Genomic DNA, 22,658 nt, shown 5'->3' on the forward strand with positions numbered 1-22,658 from the left:
CAGTGCTGCAATGGTGTCTGTATAAACGGGACAGCCAGTAGGTCGGGACCATGGGCAGGAGGGGTGTGATGTTTTAATGACATGGGACACACTGTGGCAGATTTTAAAGGTAACTGATAGCAGTTAGCGGCTAACTCAAAGAAGAGCAGTGGCCATAAATGGCTGCAAATTGGTAAAACAATAAGATGCAGGAGCTCCTTACCCTTCTGAGCAGAGGACGAGATCAGCCACCATATAACAGGGATAGAAAATGATTGTTATTTACATGTTTCGCCGTTGTTATTGTTTATAAAGTGCTGTCAAAATGGATGTTTTAGGTAGAGGCCAACACTGCTGTGTCACATCGCGCCCATCACACCTCTTTTGATTCTGCAATGCCGGCATGCTGTAATCATGCTGTAATGCTATAATCACACACTGGAGCAGAATGATGCTGAGCAAAAAGAGCTATAATAGAAGAGAAGAGAACTGGAACCCCAAAGCGAGTCTCACGCCCATATCTTAAAAAAATTACTTTACAATTTTTACTCAGTGTTCATGATACAGTCATTTTCTATGTCACACATGGAACAAACTGTGATGCATTGAGTATAACTAAGAAATCTTCCACCTGAAGATGAATGTTGTTGTAACATTACTGTACGCATTAGTTTGGTGGCAGGCCTGGTCTATTCTTCTTCCTCTACCACTATGTCTTCTTCTTCTCCTTTTTATTGATGGGAGTCAACTAGCTTTTAAGATGCATTAGTGCCATCCCTCTACCGCCATATGGTTGGTTTAATTGAATTTGTTATGTTTCTATCTAGGAAAATTATATTGAGATAATTACCGTTTTATCGCCAGCCCTAGATGGATATACCATGTCATGCCTGACTCTGCTGATTAGCATGCTTGAACAAATATGGTTCAACCCAGTGGCGCCGGAGAAAGGAGGACGGAATACAGTAATGAAGTCACTGTAATGTATTATTGAATGGCACTATATGCTCATCCTTTGTTGCGCTGGTGCTGCTGAGTGTACATCCTGAAGAGGATGGTTGGCAGCTCCAGGCTGAGAGCTTTATGTGGATATTGTACGCCTTTATCAGCAGGCTGTTTCTCTGTTCATTAAGCCTGGCTCATACTGGAGCATGGCTCTCTCTGTTCGCAACTCAAACCTGAAAACAAAATACAATCTCTCCTGAATGTATTTTTTCTTTTTAAGAAAATAAACATCAGGCTGCTATCTGGCTGGTTGCTTCGCTGGTCTTTAGTCACATCTAGACCATAATGCTCCACAGCTACAGCATTAGAAATCACCTGAAATGTTAATTATATCTCCATTTCATCCAACACTTGCCTTGACTGTGACTCATCTGCCAGTTTGATGGGTTTTCTCTGTCTGTTGCCGTGGTAGAGACTTTGGTAAAACCTCAACTTAATAACTCACACAATTATATGACACCTCCCTGTTTACACAATAGTGGGGTTATGCTGCTTGATGGAGCCAACACAGATTATTTGCATTCAGCTTTTTAAGTCTTCTTTTTTTTTTTTTTTTAACGCTGTCATCTTTCTTGTTACACTTTGCTGGGTAGCATCCACTCCTCTCAGCTGTCAAAGCTGTTTGAATTTAGGTTAGTCCCTTCTTGTAAGTAGTCAAAAGCACACAGTGATGACAGGTTCATCATTTTAATCAAGTGCTGTTGAGTGATATTAAGAGGACCTAAAGATTTAGAGCAAATACAAAGCAACAAGAACCGTTACAGTCTGTCTGGGCTTTATTGGAAATAATTAAAATGTGTTGTGTGAGGCAAATGCATTTCCTAATTTCCCTGGGAAGTCTGCAAAGACACTGACATGCTTTTAAGGGTTTAAAAAAACATGGTTAAGCCCAGTTAGCCCAGTTATGTCAGAGTGGAAGGAACTGATTCATGCAATACCAGAGACCCCAGAAAATGTTTCCCCTCTTCCCATTGAGCGAGGCTGGGGCCCTGTTGCTAAGCACTGCTCGGTTCACAGACATTTATTCGGACATTTCCGGAGGGCTGGGAACCCTGTCAACTGTGTCAGAGTTCTCCTCTGTTCACCATGGTTTCTCTGGGTTGACCAGCTCAAACCCATTGATAAGCTCAAAATAACCCACATCATGTACTCAAGATTCAGGTGTAATTTAGCTGTCGGCAGATGTGGTGATTGTAGTAGTACGTAGTTCCAGTGAGTAGACATTCCTTTGTGCAAACTCTGCACTTTGAGAAAGAAACGAACCACAATGTGTTGGCTGGCTGGTTGCTTGTTATGCCTGGTTGTGTAGGTGTCCAGCTCCTTGCCCTCAGAGCTCCACTAATCCCTCAAATACCCCATGGGGTTCGCCGTCAAGGACAGCCAGCTGAGTCATCCCTCTCCCCGCTGCCTGTGGCCCACGCTGGGTCAGGAGCGCTGATCTGTCTGCCTGGCACTGTGCCCACCATGGGGGGCTTGGGAAGGGGTTATTATTTGAGGGCCCTATAGTACATCCTGTGCAGTGTGAAGTTTATTTTTACAGGCAGTTCCAGTTAGCAAGGTGTGAGTATTGGCTACGGTAATCAGTAATGTTGAGTGGTGTTGCTGCTGGTGATTCCAGAGTAGCAAATCTCTATGTGTCCAGGTTGCAGCAGAGATCTGTGTCTAAAGCATCTCTGCACATGGAAGAGGTAAGGAGGGGGATTGTGATAGCCATCTGGTGACATTACCCCCCCACCCTCCACACACGTGGTCTACAGCACCACAGGACCACCACCAGGAAGCAGCGTGTTACTCTAATATATGCTTCTCAGTGAGGGTTTCAATGTCAGCCCCACATAAGACACTTTATGCGTTTGAATTTAATTAAACTTTATTTCAGTGAAATTTCATATCATCACAATCGTTATGTTGATACTCAGCTAAATATGTTTATTAGCATGAATAGAATATCATAGAAATGGAATGCCAGGATTAGACGTCACATTCCTCACGAATTTCATCATAAACATGCAAAAGCATCAAACCTCTTGAAGTATTTGGCTGTGCACTTATTTTTTTTAATACTACAGTGTTCAAAAAGATTTTTTTGTGTGTGTGTTTTACTAAACAAAATCTCACAATTTATAATTCATCTAACTATAACTAGAACTTCTGTCATGGTAAGCGATGCATATATTAATTAGGGCTGTCATGGTGAAGGAATTTCCCCTGCTGTGATTAATGGCGTTTAAAAAGCAGCATATGTGGTGTTACCACCATTTTTGGTTGTTTTTGAAAATTACTTAAAGGAGCTATATGTAAGAAATATAAAGCAAATAGTCATAAAATCCTCCTAATATGTCACAGAGACTAAGGAATAATGTTCATATAACATACTGATCTCACCGACAACAATAGTACAGCCAGAATATTCGCATTTAAAAAAAATTTTTACGGTCCGCAAATCATGTTTATGTTTTGAATTTGTGTTTTGGCCTGTTGCGCCACCCACCGCCGTCTACCAGTCACGCAGTCAGTAGAGTCTCAGCATCAGTTACAGTTACGACTGAGCTACAGCAGCACGGCAAGCAGCATTAGCAGTGTCCCGGTACATAGCATTAGCAGCCGGCTCCTCCTCAGCTGTATCCCGGCAGCAGCGTTAGCAGCAGAGAAGCCGGACTTGCTCGAACGGTCCGCTGGAAAACCGAAGATCAAGGACGCGGCGACGCGGCCCTGCCACGGCAGCCGCCCGTGGGCAAACAAATCAGTCTCCAGCGTGCCGCTGTCCAGCAACCTCGAATCTGTAGGGGAGGGGGGGCGGACACGACTCGCGGCAGTATTTTGAATTTGAGTGCAGTAACCGTTTTGGCCACATTCTTACATACAGCGCCTTTAATTTATCCTGATTTTATTGTTTTGTAAATGAGCTTTATTGTGAGGCTATTATTAGGTATATAATATACATATTTTGCTTTTTAAATGACGAAGGCGGTTTTAAAATAAATTAAATACTTGGTTATTGATGACTGCAGAACACAGAAGGGCAATGAGACGTAAGAAGGGGTGCAGCGTTTTTCAGCTGAGACTCTTTGGTTGTATCTTGTTGCTATGATACAGAATATCCGCAGAAGTAAAAATGTTGGCACTAGGTAGATCACTTGCTCTGGATGAAGGGAAGCCACAGGTCTGTGTGGGTTCGGTATTTATTTGTCCTCCATTGTTGTTGGTGTTCAGTGATGTGAGGGTTGGTCTGTATGGTTTTTGCCCCACCCCTTTTCCACAGTGATTGGACTGCTGGGTAAAAAGTGACAGTGGCTGCAGCCTTTACACGGTGCTCCCATGAAAAACAGAAAAAACATGAACATAGTGTTTGTGGCAGTTGCTTGCCATGCCCTGTGGTTGGCTTGTCAAAAGCGCAGTATTGCAGTACTGTGGTTATGGCAACAGCCCTCATATTAATTGATAACACTGAATTATTGCTCTGCTCTGTTTATTGTTGCAGTAACACTGCGATGCAATTTTAGGCTCCACAGTATCAGACTACAGATATGTGCTATGTATGTGTGAATGTGTGAAAATCCAGCCAGGTGACAGTTGTGATGTGTTTGTTGGAGGTCTTTTTCTAACTCAGTCTCTCTCTCTCACACACACACACACACACACACACAAAAAAAAAAAAAAATCCCCTCTGCTCCCACAGCATGCTTTGGTCATGTCACCATTGTTCCAGTCTAACAACTGGGTTAGCAGGCCCGGGGCCCCCCTGCAGCCCACTGGCCGTCACAGACAACATGATTTAAAGAATGTGGCTCAGCAGCCCAGCAAAGCACAAAGATCAGAAAGGTGAAAAAGAGTGAGGGGTGCAGGTAAAGCAGTAAAATGCACAAAAATGGTTGGTACAACTTATAGATAATGATAAGCTTAAGTCAAGAGAACAAAGAGCAGTAAACTGTCAGACAGGACCGGTCAGCAGAGGGAGGAGAGACACCGTCTTTTCATGTTAATTCAAAGCATGATCATGACTGGATAGAGGGCTGCAATTTTTTTGCCAAAAAGTTTTTATTGGCATGATTTATCAAGACATTTGATCCCAGTCATTGATGTGTGATTCAAAAAGCCTTAATCCGGCAGCGTCTACTGTATCCTGTGTACCCCGTGCACTCTGGAGTTAATGGAGTGCTCCAGCAGCAGCAGGAGACATGTCAGGGATTAACCCTATCCTATCCTGTCTGACGGCACTTCTGTCTGCATTATACAGCTGAGAGACCTATATACTGACGTGGATTAAAATCACCACCCCTTGCCTCTGATTTCTGTAGTCAGTCAGAATGTCGAGGTAAAATTGCCACCAGTTTAATGTGGAGAATTTACGGATTTGAGGAGGATAAGCGAGTGAAGCAAGAATTTAAATACTGTAGGATACTTGGCAGTGTGCCAGCAGGCAGCCGTCGTACACAGTTCTCTGGCATGATCCGCAAATTCATAATCTGCACACCACAAAGGGCCACATGGTAGAACCACTCGCACAAACAGATTTTGTAATAAGTGGCACGTAGTGTAAGAGTGATTTAAATGAATTTGTGGCGTTCACCAATCTTGTCATACTCACATTATCTCACACCATCAGCTGCCTCAGGGTCTATTGGACGGTCGCTGTCCAGTATCACCCTCTGTTGCAAACCTCTGTATAACTTCACCTGCTATAGGCTATAATATTCCATCGTCTAATATTTTTGTAATTCTCATGTCCCCTTAATGACCTTCATAAAGACTTAGACCATTTTGCTTCACATACTGTATTTTGTAGTTGTTCTAGATTCTCATATATCACTACTGACTCTGCTAAATTTGTTACATGTTTATTTAATGATTTCAGAAAGCTGGGTTTGAGCTCCGCAGTGTTTACTCTGTCTTTTTAGTAACATTTTTGTGGAAAACTTGGAGCTGAACAGGTAGCTTTATGTATCGATTTTGCAGGTTAATTGTGTCACTGGTAAGATTTTTCAAACGTGTGCCTCCTTATGAAATGTGGCTTTCACCAGGCTGAAAGAAGTGATTCACGAATCTGGCTGTGAACACTCACAAGAACAAGTCCTGCTGGAAAAATATAGAAAATAGTTTAAAAGAAAAGAAAGAAAAAAAAAAAATTCTTGTATGAGGCCATCTGTTTGCATGAAGGTGGCAATAATATTAGGACCCAGATACATTGTATCTATATAAACCAGTGTAATAGTAACAGTTAATTAAAATTGTAAACGTGTGTTTTAATCACTACAGGTAGCATCATCAGTGTCAAATTAAATCCACACTCAGCACTGTTAACCTCTTATAATCAATGCATACAAATACTAAAATAATACTCAAGTACTATAAGCTATTAATTGTGTCATGATGATGATGTTAGGACTGTTGTGTGATGAATTCATGGTCATTAAACATGTTTTCTTTTCTCCTTATAGACATACTCTGGTCTCTTCTGTGTTGTCATAAATCCCTACAAAAACCTGCCCATCTACTCAGAGAACATCATTGAGATGTACAGGGGCAAAAAGAGGCACGAAATGCCCCCTCACATCTACGCCATCTCAGAGTCTGCGTACAGATGCATGTTACAAGGTAAGTCTGAGTGTTACTGCTTCATATGATTGCCTCTCACCTACCTACCTCAGCCTTGGTGGCACATTTCTGATTTCCACACCAAGGTTGTGATTTCGCCGGTGATTTGCTGGAATGTTCAGAGCAGGGGCCAAGATATGAAGAGAAAAACAGGACACGTGGCCACAATTCTGTCTTTAAGTATCTTGGATGACAAAACCATGAGACTTTAGCCACAATATTCAGTCATACAGCCAAAACATTCATTTTGTTATTCTCAAGCATCTGGCTCTGTTAATCCATACAGATATACAAACTAGTGCCTGAGCTTTCACTTTCAACATTTGTGCATATCTTTCCCAGTTACTTTTTTAGGTGTCATCTTTTGGAGTAAAAGTGACACTATAAGTGCATGACACTGCTGTCACCTGCAGCATCCAGTCTGCCCCAGTTGTCATGTTTATTCCATTTTAATCAATTTAGGAACCTAAAGTCTTGTAAGTGAAGGCAGTCCGCTCAGAATGATGTCTTCAAAGATCCTTGCCTGGTAGTTGGCGAGCTTCCAGGCTCTATGAGCAGTGACTGACTGGGATCAGACCAGCGAGAACAGAGAGGGTGACCCCATTGTGCTCGACAATAGGTCCTTTGTGTGATTGCGAGGACCGACCAGTGGGGGTGGTGACAAACTGGACAGTCCCGTCAGTCCTTTTAGGCGTTGCTTTCCCCATGTTTGTACACAGAAAGAAGTTTCGGTCACGTCAACAAGTAGCTTGATGATGGCTTTGCCTTCTTTAAACAGTAACTACTGTGATGAGTGACAATGTCAAGACATTTTTTAACTATTACAGTTCAGATATTTGCACATAGTTTTTTTATAGTTGTACTCTGTGAGCTTAAGTAATAAGATGCCTGTTGTAATGTTGTTGATTGCATGTTATTATCAGCGGATGTACAAGCACAGGAGCATAGTCTCAGTAGTAGCCCTACTGCAGCTGTTGTTGAACTCTGCCAGCTCGCCATTTAGTCCAGCTAGTTTCAAGTTGTCACCTCCTGCTCTTTTCTTCACACCCTTTATGCTCTACACACTGCGTTTCTACATGGATGGACATAAACGCATGGGGGCAGGGCTGCCAGACTTGTCAATTAGTAATGTGTTGAACATATTGATGTGTTTTCCTCTTACTTGAAGCACTGACCCCGAGCTTTTCAAAATGCCTCATGTATTTACTGTATGTCTCAGAGTACACATGCCTGATTTGTATTTTTTAATGCACTGCTGCTCCAACCCATTTTCAGTCGTGGTCGTATCAGAATTAACAGCGTTGTGGTTCAAAAGGAGGTTTGTAGGTTGGAGATTAGTGAGGCCAGCTGCTGTTTAGCTGTGGCCCTGAGCATTTCAGCAACCTGGTTAATAAAATATCCAGCTGTATAGATTAGCACTGTTGGGTTTTTTCTCTTCTCTCCAAGAGGCCAGTGAAGACTTTGGAAAACCAAACACTGAGGCAGATATCATCACATTTCTGAGATTTGAAGGAAATTGTCCATCAGGGTGTATGTAATATTATATCGCTGTCGTGACATATTTTCTGGGAAATCACTTAACAGTTTACAGATGAAACAACCAGACAGGAATGTCTCACAAATCAGGATACCTCATCTCACCTCATCCCATCTCTCAAAAATCGCACAAATATCTAAAAAAAAAAAAAAAGCAGTCCTGCAACATAGACTACAATGGTCCAGTATAATGCTGAAACAATTTGTCATTTAATTTATTAATCACCAAGACAACAACAATTAAACTGTAAATGAATAAATTAACATTTAAGTCATTTGTGCTAAAACATTCACTGTTTTCAGCTAATCAAACGAGGATTTTCAGTTTATCTTTGTTTCATTTCGTTATAGAATACTCATCTTTGGATTTTGGTGGGACAAAACAAGTCACTTGAAATGTCCCCTTGATATCTTAAAATTATAATGGCCATTTTTCACATACATTTCTAATAAGATAAACAGTTAATTGATACTTTGTAGGGGCGTCGGTGGCTTAGTGGTAGAGCAGGCGCCCCATGTACAAGGCTGTTGCCGCAGCGGCCCGGGTTCGACTCCAGCCTGTGGCCCTTTGCTGCATGTCTCTCCCTCTCTCTCTCCCCCCTTTTCACACTTCACTATCCTATCAATTAAAGGCAAAAATGCCCTAAAAATATCTTTAAAAAAAAAAAAATTGATACATTGTAAAAACATTAGCAAATAATAAAAAATAAAGTAATTGTTAGTAGTGCCAGGTAATATAGAGAAAATCAAATATCACACTATTATTGACCAAATACCTCTAACAATATTGTGACAATATTGTAGGTCGACTACTGTTGCTTTCACAAAATATTTACACAATGATATTTATGATGAATAATCATCAGTAATGTGGATATAATAACTAAGTGGGTAAAGGCAATTAAAAAACAGCTAGACAGTCCGGTAAGCTCAGAAAGTGACATCACTTTACCGTGATACAGCCTTTAGATCAGGAAAAAACAACTCTTATCATATAAAGACATCCAAAATCTAAGAAGATATCTAGTCTCATATCATGATATTGATATATAATATTGATAAATAGTTAAGCTGTTATCATTAGAAACAGCCCTAGTCTAATACATAACTACAGCTGTACAAATATATAATCTTTCTCGAAAGTGGTGGGTAGTTGCTAGTTAAAAAAAGTGGTAATGTTAAGATTCATTCATTAATGTTCTGTAACCGCTTATCCTGTTAGGGGTCATGGGGCCTGGAGAGGCGGGGTACACCCTGGACAGGTCACCAGACTATCGCAAGGCTATTCCAATGTTAAAAATCTTGGCTTATTCAGGTGACTAATGGTGTCTTAATATTAAATCTGGTACAGGCATTGGCAAGGTGTCCATGAAGGTCAAATAAGGTTGCCAAACTTCAGAAAGGTTTTGTATTCATTCCTGAGAGTATATTTGATCTTTTCAAGTGGAATGCAGCTATTCTTGGAAAAAAAAAAACATCTTCTGGCAAAATTTCTGACAAATATCTTCTCACATTACGTCACCATATTGCCAAACCCAGTCCCCGTTATCTCAGAATGTTTCATTAAATTCCAGTGATTAATATCAGACCTTTTTACACGTCATGTTTAGACTTCGCAGTGTCATTTGCCATCTGAGCAAGAAAGAACACATGAGACAAATAATTTGTTGCCTCTAATTTATGACCTTCAAACAGATTGGCGAGTCATATTTATGGCTGAAGGGTGTCTAAGCCTCACAGGGATCTGTTAATTACCTCAGCATTGCTGTGAAGCCAGTCAGTACTCGGATGGGAGGTTAAATGAGGTGTTACCTAACAAAGACGGGGTGTGTAAGCAGACCTCTAGAACTTACTGCACATCTGTCATTGATTAGCACTCCAGATACTTTACATAATTGCCCTCGCTGCTCAGCCGAGGTGAACTCACTGACGTACAAGAAGCTAATTTTATCATATCTGGAAATGTGTTGTAAGAAAATGCTGATGCTTGCTTAAATGAGAACATGTGTTGAAGGACCGGTCATGTCAGCAGCTGCGATGGTTTCCAAGAGTGGACATGCATCAACAGCACTGAAAGTGTCCCTAGGTGGGGTTGTGTAACAGGGGGGTCTTTGTTCCAGTGAAAATGGTGAAAGACCTCCCTTCTCGAGTCTCTCCCTGGTGTCTAACCAGGGCGTTAGGTCAAGTCCAGCTCGATCCATCTAAGCTTAGTGAGGTTTTCCCCAAAGCGCAGCTCTTTGATTTCTCTCATAGAGGTCCATTTTATCAGCAGTGAACAGAGCACTTCCCATCTCACATGTCAGCAGCATTTACTGATATTGATAAAAGATTAGATGAACTGTTTGAAGAATGCAAAGCATGTTCATGAAGTTGACGCACACAGTGTAATATATACTGTCAGGAATGTGTGATAAAATGAGTTCAGGAATGTTTATAATGGCCCGGTGTACACTCTCAGTAAACACTAGCCCACCTGGCATCAATAAGGTGTACAGCAAATAGTAATGGCTTCGATGGCCTTTTGAACCGAGGCTTGACATTGGGCTTTTTCAACCTCAAACCTCCTCCTGGGCACACAAAGAGTATGTTAAGCACACAGGAAATTTTTGCTAATCTTTTGAAAAAAACGATCCACTACATTTCAAAAAGATGCCGCAAGGAGCTGTGGGTGAGGGACACGTTTACGATCACAAAACTATTGTTCTTTTTCTCTTAAAGATTGTTTTTTTTCCTGCAAAAACAACTGAAACAGATGGGGTTGCGGACAGTCAGTAACTAAAGGAGCACTCCTGTTTTCTTTGTAACAGATCCCAATAAAGCTCTGAGTTGTATCCTGAATAGCCCTAGCACAGCTGGAACTTTAACTATTGTTGCTCTTCTTTTTTAGCTATAATTTTTATTGCATCCTCTTAAATCTAATAGGACAGTTGACATAAAAGTACTGGAGAGGAACACTGGATATATCTTATCTGTGCTGCCAAATGTAAGGGGCTCCCTGGAGACCTTGTGTGCATAAAGCTAATGCTTTCCTCTCTGACACACAGACCCACATACCAAAACTTAAAAAAAAGAGACTTCCAGCTGATATACATTCATTCACAAACTGTAACTGGTAGCACTAATTTTATATTCCAATAAAATGCATGATCCATCCTGTATCATTTCTTTGACCTCGAAAGAATCAAACGTTATAGTAAACACATCTCCGAGCTCTGACCAAAGAAGTCTGAGGAAAGATGTGGCTTTTTCAAAGATAGCACCATATGTTGAGTTAGGTGAGGCAGTCTATGTTCAGCTCAGTGGCCATGCTGTATAGGACACTGAACAAAACTGTAGAGCGTAAAGCTGTGCGACTCGTAGGTGGGATGCCTTGTTGTGATTGCCGGTGCAGCTGATTCCACTTTTCTCCGAAATGCTCCAACGTGGATCTACAGTACAAATACCGTTTCGTTGTTGTCACCCAGCGTGAAATGATTTCTGGCAGACTATGTACGAGTCTTGCTCGTAAAGTTCACCTGTTGGATGTTTTCTTTACCTCAGCTACTGGAAGGCAGACGGTGTATCAGACCAATATTTCATGACACAGTATTATGAGCCGGAGTAAATTTATTTCTGTATTGTCACTCTTACTCTTAATGTCTGTATTAAATCTATAACCTTCACTATTTCTTGCTGTCTATTTCACTGTTAATTTCCATCTCTTCTCCATTCACCTCTGTTCGGCTCCCACACTCCCTCTTACCACTGATTTATTTTGCACCTGATGTAGATATTAATCACATATTTTCGAGACTAGTTTTAGTTTGCATGAAAACCTTGAACAAAAATCTAAATCCTGTTGTCAGTGTTTTTCAAACACAGTTAATGTCCCTATCAGATTTCATTACAGACTTTCCTTTCTTCCTCAGTAAAGCTCCACATAGGAAACCAAATACTTTGGATCTCCAATGCATTTTCCATCTATAAGTCTCTGGCTGAAGCATCAGCCCAGTCCTGCCCACACCAGAGATCTTTGCCATTATGGCCCTAAAATGGATGGTTTGAAATGATTTGCCTTTTAAACCCTTATTGACACACACATCTGTGTCATGGGTTAGTCCAATCCCTTTGGTCCAATAGTTAATGGTTCTCTAAAATTTTGAAGGTGCAGTAAGATGAAAGACAAGTATAGGTTCATGCCACTGCAAACTTGACCATAGACTTCTTTTAATAGGCTGTTAAAGCCCTTTTGGCGCCCTGTCATAAGTATAACTGGTATGAGGTGTTAAACCAATAAACAATGGCAAGCCCCCTCTGTGTTATTAGATGGCTTTTCTATGCCAGGACTCTACAGACACCCGCAATTCTTCAAAATCAGCAGTGCTCAAGATTTCTATTCTGTTTTTGTTATAGTTAAGTTCCATGCCAACACTCCAAGTGTGCTTAGAAGCAAATCCCATAATTGCCACATGGGATACTTAACCCACTACTTTATTTTAGTTGGAAAATCAAATATATGTGGTAGTTCATGCGTAGTCATTACGCAGTTTAGGTTTTTTTTTTTTTTTTTTTTTTGGTCTCTGATTCAGGTCATCTCAGTCTTAAGTCAGTGTTGTGTCACAGCTGGATGTATGGCTAGATTTGCAGCAGTGTTGTCACAGTTCAGTGGTGTTCATTATGTCTTTAGTTTCTGATAATGACTTTAGTTGTTCTTTTATCTCAGACATGTATTAAGGTGCTACATTCCTTTGTAGGCTTCTTGATATGTTTCGGTGGAAACTTCCGCCTTCCTCAGAAGTGTCATTTGGTGGTGGTTGTGACACGTCTTTATCAGCTGATCTGTCATTCACAATACTGGAATTTCCAACGCTGATACAATACCTTGAAATATATGTATATATATATCTAGAAATTTTCAGTACCATTTTTGATACTACAGGGATACAGGAAAATGGACATTGAGGGCATACAACTGTGTGAGAGTGAGAAAGTGCAGCTGGTAGCGGTGAATCGACATTGCTCAAAGTATTGAAACCACTTCAAATATTTTGAATCTATGTATAGATAAATCGATATTTTTGACAATTTTTACAGGATTGCATTAATTTCTAGATTATCATTTAAAACAAATGGCTTCAAAAAAATCACAACAGTAGTTACAGTATCTGTATGAGGAGTGTGACAATGAAAAACAGTTGTCTTAGTGGAACAATTCATTTTCAGTATTCCTTTTTATGGTCTATCTAACATTAAATTGAAGCTGTGAGGTTTCTGTGGATTTAGGATGATGGCATAAAGGTTGCTGAATTGCAGCCCAAGGTTTTTTCAATGATGTTAGACATCTTCTCAGAACTGTGTGGGCGTGTACTAGCTGCAGTTGATTGACATTTCCCTCAGCCTTCTGTTGCTTTGGTTCCACCTGTCAGGGCGTGACAACTTTCTCTGTCACCATTATTAATAACCCGTATATGTGACATCATACAATTCACAGCATAGCTTCAATCTTACAAGTTCTTATCAACCAAAGTAACTGTGCACAGCCTTTAAGGAAGCATCTGCTGTGGCTGCACAGTTGATTGTTGATTTGTAATTAGAATACAGGTTTACATTAAGCCTAAAGGTGTAACTCAGCTGTGTAACTGTGTGTTTGTTGTAGATATTTTCTGTAGGAGAATGCACTAAGTAAGCTGTGGACAGCCCTGTATGGCACCGAAGAGGAAATTGGGTCTTTGATTTTTTATTTTATAGTTGAGTGGCTGCTCATTTACTGAAATAACATTTAATACTGCCAGTTAATGATTTTTGTAATGGCTTAATATACTGTCTGTAGCTAAGCAAGCATCATCATTAACATTATACAGTTGCTCGCTTTTTCTTTACAGACAGCACAGAGATAAAGCTCTATATCCTCCTGGTAATAAGACAGCATCATAGTGCTCATTGATTCATCTTTATTACCCTGAACATTCAGCTGATGGGTTCTTTTATTTACATCACTGTGGTATTGTGGAGGTTTTTCTCTCGCTGTGACACTGAAGTAACATCTAGATCAGAGTGCAGGACTGGTTCCTGAGGTGAGTGTTTGCACTTCAAATACAGGCATTAGCCATCAGTGGCAGACACTGGCCCAGGCCCAGCGTGCCACAGCTTCACAATGAGCTCACTGTCGTGAGCTGAGATCAGTTCCCCCTCCTCCCCCCTCCCCTCCTCCTCTGTCCTCGCTGGGAGAAACACCACATGCAGAGCTGCTGTGTTTATGTCAATGCCGCAAGACATCCTCAAATTTTTCACTGTCACCAGTTTGTAAGACCATTGACGCAGACCTTTTCTATCTAAGAGCTACTTTTATCAACATCTTTGTCGCCGGTGACAAGTCTAAATGTCAGTGTTTTTGCCTTAAAAAGGTCTGAAGTCAGTATTAAAAATGACACTCACACTTCTCAGCTTTCACTGTAACTAAAAATATTCTATATCCTGGAGGAATCTTCACTGCCTACCCAGCATAATGGAGTCATGTGAAGCTGGCAAGAGCATTACCAATCATGCGAAACCCACAAAACAGTCCTTATGACCATTGAGTAATGTTACGGAAATAACAGCCCCTGTTTGAGTAGTTCTCATCTGTACAGACCCACAATCCCTTGCCAGTAATCGGCGCTTTACAATCTGGAGAGGTTGTTAAGGTTGCAGCAATGCTGGCAAATTGTTGAATGGAAGTGAGCGGTCTCACAATGACTGGATCACATCTTTCCACTGTGTCTGCAGCCAGTCTGATAAAGGAGACACCAGCTCTCTGAGCAGTGTTGTGTTTGTGTCTGATGCAGATAGGGATGTGAATGTAACGATGAGAGCGAGGTGGGGGCTAATGGTGGATTGTGTTTGCATGTGTGCTGTCATGCACAAAGCAGCAGTTGACGTCATAGCTTGAGAGATCTTAGCTTTAGTGTGTGTGTGTGTGTTTGGGGGGGGGGGCTTGCATGCAGGTGTGTGAGGCCAGTACCCCTTGTTACGATACTTAACTGCAGGAAGTTCCTGGTCAAAGCCAGGAAACCCAGGTCGTCCCTGATGAGCCATTCAGCTGTGTCCTCGGTCAGATAACTTTCCATCATTTTACCCCAAAGGAGCACAGTCAGCTTTTCAGTCCAGGAAACCTTCACCTCTGGCAGAACGGTCCAGCCTGGGACTCAGCATGTACAAAATGAGTTGAGATATTAACAGCATGTCTTATAGCAGCGGTTCCTAACCTTTTTTGGCTTGTGAGCCCAATAAAATTGAGCAACATTTACTTGTGACCCCTCATCACATGTTATGGTCTTGAGTGCCAACACGAGGTGTGAGCAGTTCAGAGTATGAATTTCCATGACCACAGAGACCTGATTTGGTGAAGTATTCAGTATTTCACAACAAAAAGCCAGACTGAAGAAAAGTAAATACATTTTTTTGTCCCTGAAATCCTTATGTGACCCTTCAGATAAATCTCTGGACCTCCCGGGAGGCTCCCGACCTGCATTTTTGTAGACATTACATTTGAGCGTTTCTTCATATTTAAAAATAATCTGTAAGTTTGAATACAGAATGTGTGTCCTCTTTCATGATGAGTAGATCAGGGAGCCATCAGACTAACCATGCTGAACCGAATTAGATCACAGTCAAGGATTGGACCATTTGCATTCTGCAAGCGTGCTCTGCTGCTCCTCATGGTTAAATGATCAGCTCGTCTCTGTGATTTTAATCATGTGTATCTTGTTAGCTTGTTGCTGGAATGGCAGAGGAACCCATCCACACCAGCAGTCTTTCAGGAAACTATCTCTGCCCTGCCAAGAATCTTATTTTTATACTGCTCCATTAGATCACTTCTGCAGCTTTTAATGGGCCATCATTGTGACATGGAGTGAGTTGCATCCACTGATTCTGGAACAGTTAAATTATATTTAATCAGTGTGTTGCAATTTCCACACGTTGTAATACTTAAGATCCAAAATAGATTCATTTGCAAGCTCTTGTTGCCTTGCAACCATTTGCTCAGGGCAAATATGAATAGGTATTTTTTTTGTCTTTTCAGGCTGGTGGTGAGCTACTGAATTAATTATAGAAAACTAAAAGGCCATCTTCGAATAATGTGAATGTTAAAAATCACATTCAAATGTTGTATTTTTCCTCTTACCTGTAGTGCTACTCATCATTCTAGAGTGTTTTTGTGTGAGTTGCAGAGTGTTGGAGATATCGGCTGTAGAGATGTCTGCCTTCTCTCCAATATAATGGAACTAGATGACGCTCAGCTTGTGGTGCTCAAAGCACCAAAACATAAATGTGAAAATCTCAACAGCAATGTCTCTTTCCAGTAATCGTAATCTGGTTTCTCAAGATAATCCACAGACCTTGTTGTGAGCACTTTCATGTAGGAACTATTTACTTTCTACCAACTTACCAACCACTAACTATATCACCACGCAGATAGAAGAGTGCATCTACTCATGGACGAGAGGTTTGTGCTCATGACAGTGTGAGATGTAGACATGGCATCTTCCTCAGCTGAACTGTAATAATGGCTAGCTCAGTCGTGCTGGGTGAGCAGTGTGCAGTGATACGGTCGGCAGATCTCCTTCAATAAGAAGAAAACCACGAACCGAGTGCCATGTAGTTCTGTTATACTGGAGAGAAGAAAGACATCTCTACAGCTGATGTCCACCAAAACAATCTAGATAGATAAACAGCACAACAGGTAGGAGGAAAAATATATATATTTGATTTCGGGGTGAACTGTCCTTTAAGGCTATCATTGGCTTGTACAGTCACATAGCTATACTTCAAGTCAGAAAACATGTCTTTCGTTGAGTCATTGATGGATCACCTCTCCCAAGTCAATCTACTAATGCACCAGCTTGCCAATCACCAACCACTGGTAACTCCTTCAATTAACAAACATGTTGACTTTGCAATACAGTGACAGAATTAATGGCCTCTGAGATCAGGCCCCTTGATGAACAGGCACTTACTCATCAAATACAGGAAACTGTCTGAGCAAGAACGAAATGAGATGGGTGCTCAATTAATCTTTAACTGTCAAACCGACCACAGGTGTTTGGTTTGAGCCCACAGACAGACATTTCAAGTCTTACTGTCATTCAAATAACTGAACACAATGTTACACTGAAGGCAGAGTGAATTTATACAGTTTCAAAAAATGGATGATCTTGATAAATAATCCTAATCTCAGTATTAACTCAATTTTGACGTAGCTGCTGTTCTAACTGAATGAATCTTACACAGTTGCAGTGTCAGGGTTTTAGCTCTGTATGAACAGTGCAACATGAAGTCAATAGAGTGAAGGGAGTCTGATGACTTTTATCTAATCTCTGGACGTCTTACTGCTCAGCCACCTATACGACTTGACAGGAGGCCCTATCCCTGTGAGGGGCATTGACGGGAAGACAAAGTACTGTTTTCCCATGACATCATTGCCATCATTTCCCCCCATTGGGCCTCTAGATGACTCCGATCTGCCTCACTCCAAGCTCACAAGACCCACCAAAGTGGAATACCCTGGAGGTTAATGGAGACGCATTAGAGGTCATATTTTATTGCCACATGACCACAGTGCAGATTGCCTTCAGCACAGCACACATTAACATTTTCCGACAAGAAAAGAATGGGATCACTCTTTGTGTCACCATGCTGTAAGTGGTTGACGCTATTTTCAGTCAAACTTGTGAACATTTCATTTTACTAGTGTAGCTGACATTTTTTGAGACCCTTCATTATAATAGTCTACATTATGTGTATCCCGAAAAACATACAAAAGCACCATTCAGGCTTCTTTAACCTCATTGAAATCTGGCAGATAGTTTGGCTGTGAAACATGTTCACTATGACTTCGTTCCCAGGATGGTCCATGAGGGACATTTGGGGATGTTGTATTTAGGTTCCAAAATGGGCAATGCAGACTCGATCCATATGGGCCCTCTCTGTGACACTCAGTTTGTTCACTGATGGCTGTAGAAGTGAAGAGTTTCTTACCTTGATGATTCACATTCAGCAGCCATACTAGATTTACCAAGAGTTAAAATGCAAGTAGGGATAGAGGACAGGGCTTTAACAGAAGTGTAGAAGAAGAGCCTGTACTGTTAACTGTATAGTAATGGTCAAATTTGATCAGTGTCCATAGTTTTTGTCAGAAATTGTTGCACGTTTAAAAGGAAAAAAAAAAACAATATATAGGACAGGTATGATTTTCTGCGTTTCTTCCCATCCGTCAAAGAGTTGTTTGATCAAGAAGCAGTGGAGACAATGTGGCGTAACCTGTGGGACATACACATCCACAACAAGAGAGAGGAACAGGGCAGACAAGGACAGCAGGCCAGCAAGAAAAAGAAAAAGAAATGGAAATATATGGAAGCAATTAACTTCTTGAAATACTCCAAGACAAAGAGAAGGTTTCCCTAACCCTATCCAGAAATGCAAAACAGCGAGTGCAAGTTAATGGCAGCACAGTATCATTTCATAACTCAGGTAGCCGCAGAGCCAGACACCTGCAGAGAGTGGTGACAGTCAAGGAGTTACCTCCAGTTGAAAGATGCAAGGGAGGAATGGATCTTTCCATTTTGCCTTGTATTGCACAATTTTTTGCAACAAATAGAATAATAAAAGGCTTCAGACTCAGTATGCAAGGTTTTTCTGTGTAACAATTTCTATCGGACAACACAAAAGCACAGACTAAATGTGCAAAGGCTTTGATACTGCATCTGGTACTGTCAACAGACAAAACAAAGTGGCCCGATGTGGTCACTACTGCTGCTATTGTCATATCTCTGCCAGTAGATGTGCGTCAAAGGACACATGTACACTGTAAAAATGAAATTAATCCAAAATTACAGACTATTAGTATAGTGTGGACAAACAAGTTTTATTAAATCTGTCACAGCAAACCAAATGGTCTCCCTTCTAGCAGTCAACCTTCCATTATGAAGGCACAAATATTGTATTATTATTGTATTACTAAAAAAACACATTATATTTTACAAATAAAAAAGTGTACTAATCCGGCCATCTTCAGTTTTCCTTACCATTCAGGCTATTCTGTGATTTTTAGAGCCAGGCTGATAAATCAGCAAGGTCAGTCTCTCAGACAATATCAGCTTTTTGCAGATATATTGGTTTTAGGTCGGAGTTTATGTCGGTAAATAAGTTGCAAAAAAATGCCAAACTAGTAATAAGTGCATTTAGAAACTGTGTCACCATTAAATATAGTAGTTTGTCTATAGTAGAAATCTGACAAGTTAATTTTTCAACTGTAAATAATCCTGCTCGGTTTGTATCTTGGTCACAGCTCCTTAGAAAAACAAATCTAAGGGATCCGTATCCAGATTGTTGTTTATTTTATGTGTTAATGTTAAAACAAATTATTATTGGGTGATTAATCATTGTCAGATTTTTTTAGTTCCAAATACTGGCATCAATAACCATCAGGCTATTACTACTCATGATGTTTGTCTGTACCTAATTGTTTTTGCTGCCTTTCCTGGAACAGAATGATAAAAAAAAACATTTTAAAACTCATTGAGACATGCCTCATTAAAATAAAGATAATAAAAAATAATTAATTATGCCATCAATTAAAATAATTATTATAAGATTAAAACCTGTTCACAACAATTTACGTACCATAAATCATTGTATACAGTATCAAGTAAATGCATTAATGTTTGGGGTTAGTTGAGTGTGAGTGTGCTACTGTATGCTCCAGTTGTCAGTCTATACATACTATTGTGAAATAATGTTCCTCCACAGCATGTTCTTGAAATAATAATAATAAATTAAAATGATGTAATTGGTACTTGATTGTGTAAAATTAGGGATTACTGGCCTTCGTCCAAGTCTCAAATGTATCCTCAGAGTCAGCGTCCTGTATTTACAGATATGAAGCTGACATTACAGTTGCCTTATCTCCCCTGTGCAGTGACTTGACTTCACAGTGTCGCATCTTTGCATTTCTGACATTGCATTCCATGAAATACCTGCAGTGAAATGCTGTGAAGCCTGAGCCTACTGAAAAATGCGCCCTGAAGAAAATAATTCTGGTCTTCTGATAACAAATGAGTCTCGGGCTGTGAAAAACATGATATTTGAAACATTTGATGGCAAGCTCACATGCACATACATGCTAAGCTTGACTTTGACCTTCAAATCCACAATCTGCTGATAAGACTGTACTTGTGGCATGGTGTTATGGCGATGAGGTTGTCAATCAAACCCTGTGACAGCACAGTGGAGACTGAATCAAAGACAGACTGCTGAGGTTTGACTTTTTCTCCTCCTCCCTCTCCTCCCCCTTTCTCCCTCTTCTTGTCTCCCACAGATCGAGAGGACCAATCCATTCTTTGCACGTGAGTATACAGGCTCTGTATTTTCAATTTTGTATTAACATTTCTTGTGCTTTATTGAAGCTGATGTTATTTCAGCATATTAAAGTTATTGTTGATAAAACAATTTTAAGCCCCCAGGGCCCATAGTTGTGTCTCTGTGTCTTATATTGCTGAGATAAACTGAGCCCTCTGTCCCAAACTAATAGCATAAGGTTCATGGCTGATTCATTACACTCATGCATCTCTCTTTTCCCTTTTATATTCTTGGAAATATCATCACATGGTGCAGTATATTTCCCTGTGGGAAGTTTTTTGTCTGCATTAAATGAATCTGAAAGTCACAATAATGCATTCACTGCTAAATAAACAAGTTCAGGAGCATTGCAATTGCACCAGCTGCCCAGGGGCCCTCACAGTCATTTTAAATCGTGTGTCTCAGTGACACTGACCAGACTGTCATGACTTGAAAGAAATGTGTGAAATGTGGGACTAAGAAATGCCTGACATTTCTGCTGCACAGCCCTCTGGCGTCCTTTGGGTGACAAGTGTCTACAGACGACAGGAATGTCACCAAAGAAAATGCCAGAGAGGGTATCAAGACCTGAACCCTCAATAACCCCGTTACTCATGCAGACTGAATAGTGAGGTATTTTGTCTCTTCTACAGTATTAACACACAGAGGGTCAAAATAATTCACTGTAATACAACAGCACTACAGGCAAAGCTAAAACATATTGTTACTTACTAATCTGTTTTGAATAAAGTAGAGCTGACATGTAAATTAAATTAATTCATATTTAACCCAGATAATCTGATCCTAAACAATGATTGCCATTTGTTTCCTTCATTTACTGTGTCTCTGCTGCCGTTGGACACAGTTTAAGTACCAAAATGCTAGTGTGTGGACCCTGAGTCAACATTTATTCCTAACACGTGTGAATTTTGACTTTGAACAGATCATTACTGATCAGATTTTTTTTTCTTTACATTTTTGAACGGTGGTCCAAATTTAAAATCAAAAGTAACAGCCCTAACATACTCTGGAGATGAATTAACACCTCTCACCCACAGAGAGAAATGTATAGGTTCACTAGTTTGCATTTATTATTTGGTTATGGTATTGGATGGAATTGTGTTGCTGTGTTGAACAAAATATGGATATATTTATGCTTGCACGCAGGTGTTAAAATGCACATATACACAGGTATTAAGATAGAGATTATGCACATTATCAAGGGCTTTGGTGCTGAAATACACACACAGATTGCAAAATATTATGGAACACTTTATATGGCATGTTTTCTGAAACAGGGGAGCTGTTGAATCTTGAATGAATACTTTAGTTGCAAATTGACCATTTGTGAATCAGTTACTCGTTACATTGAATTCGTCAAGCATACTTTGTTTTTCTCGCATGCCTCAACGGTGAATGGAGAATCCTAAAAAGGCAAACATTGTCAATGAATTGAAGAAAAAAAGGGGTTGTGTTTAACATCAGCAAAACTATATCAAAACATCTGTTTACAAACTGTCACACAAAGCCTGTAGTGTAATCCAAGTCTAATTTATCCAGTCATATACTCAGTACTTCCAAAACACATGCATTTTCACTACAACATAACAATTTAAAACACTTACGACTGCAAATGGCGCACCCTGAGCGTGACTTAGCAGCCACATGCGTATCAGCTCTGCTTGAGCAGTGTTCAAACACACACATGTGCCCAGGCACATTACTGGGGGATTAATACTTGTGTGTCAGCTCTATGCAGTAGTAGTCATTTTGCGGGTGCAGCACTCCTTTAACACCCAGCAGTCCAAGGCCAACAACAGACACATTGACATAATCCCTTCACGATTACCCTCCCTTCACAGTAGCCAACAAGACAGACAGTTACACACCATTCTCCCACCCTTTACTCCCATCCACATCACGTTCACTCAATCTAAAAAGCAAAACAATATTTTGTGCATACTTGGTGCAAATTTGCACTTACCGTAAAACCTCAAGTATGCTCTAAATCTAAACTGCTCCTCCAAAGTTTTTGCACGGCTCGGAGATTTTCTTCCCTGTTTTTCAATCCCATGGTCACCATATGACAGAGCAGTTAAAAGCAGGCTGCACATCCACACACCAGCAACCACAGGCCTAAACTTGACTGACACTCAAAGATATTGCAGAGAAAGATGCACATGATCAGG

At 40.5% G+C, this 22,658-nt stretch overlaps 1 protein-coding gene across 3 annotated transcripts in view; it reads left to right on the plus strand.

Annotated features, from left to right (window-relative positions):
* Positions 1 to 22,658, plus strand: part of LOC126389773 (myosin-10) — a 667,776-nt gene that overhangs the window by 8,827 nt on the left and 636,291 nt on the right. For all 3 annotated transcript variants that reach the window (XM_050043641.1, XM_050043640.1, XM_050043642.1), the window contains exons 3-4: positions 6,423 to 6,579; positions 20,450 to 20,477. In XM_050043641.1, the coding sequence (XP_049899598.1) occupies positions 6,423 to 6,579; positions 20,450 to 20,477 (185 nt within the window). The remainder of the gene's footprint in view (positions 1 to 6,422; positions 6,580 to 20,449; positions 20,478 to 22,658) is intronic.

Source organism: Epinephelus moara, chromosome 5, assembly GCF_006386435.1.
Source record: "Epinephelus moara isolate mb chromosome 5, YSFRI_EMoa_1.0, whole genome shotgun sequence".
Lineage (NCBI taxonomy): Eukaryota > Metazoa > Chordata > Actinopteri > Perciformes > Serranidae > Epinephelus > Epinephelus moara.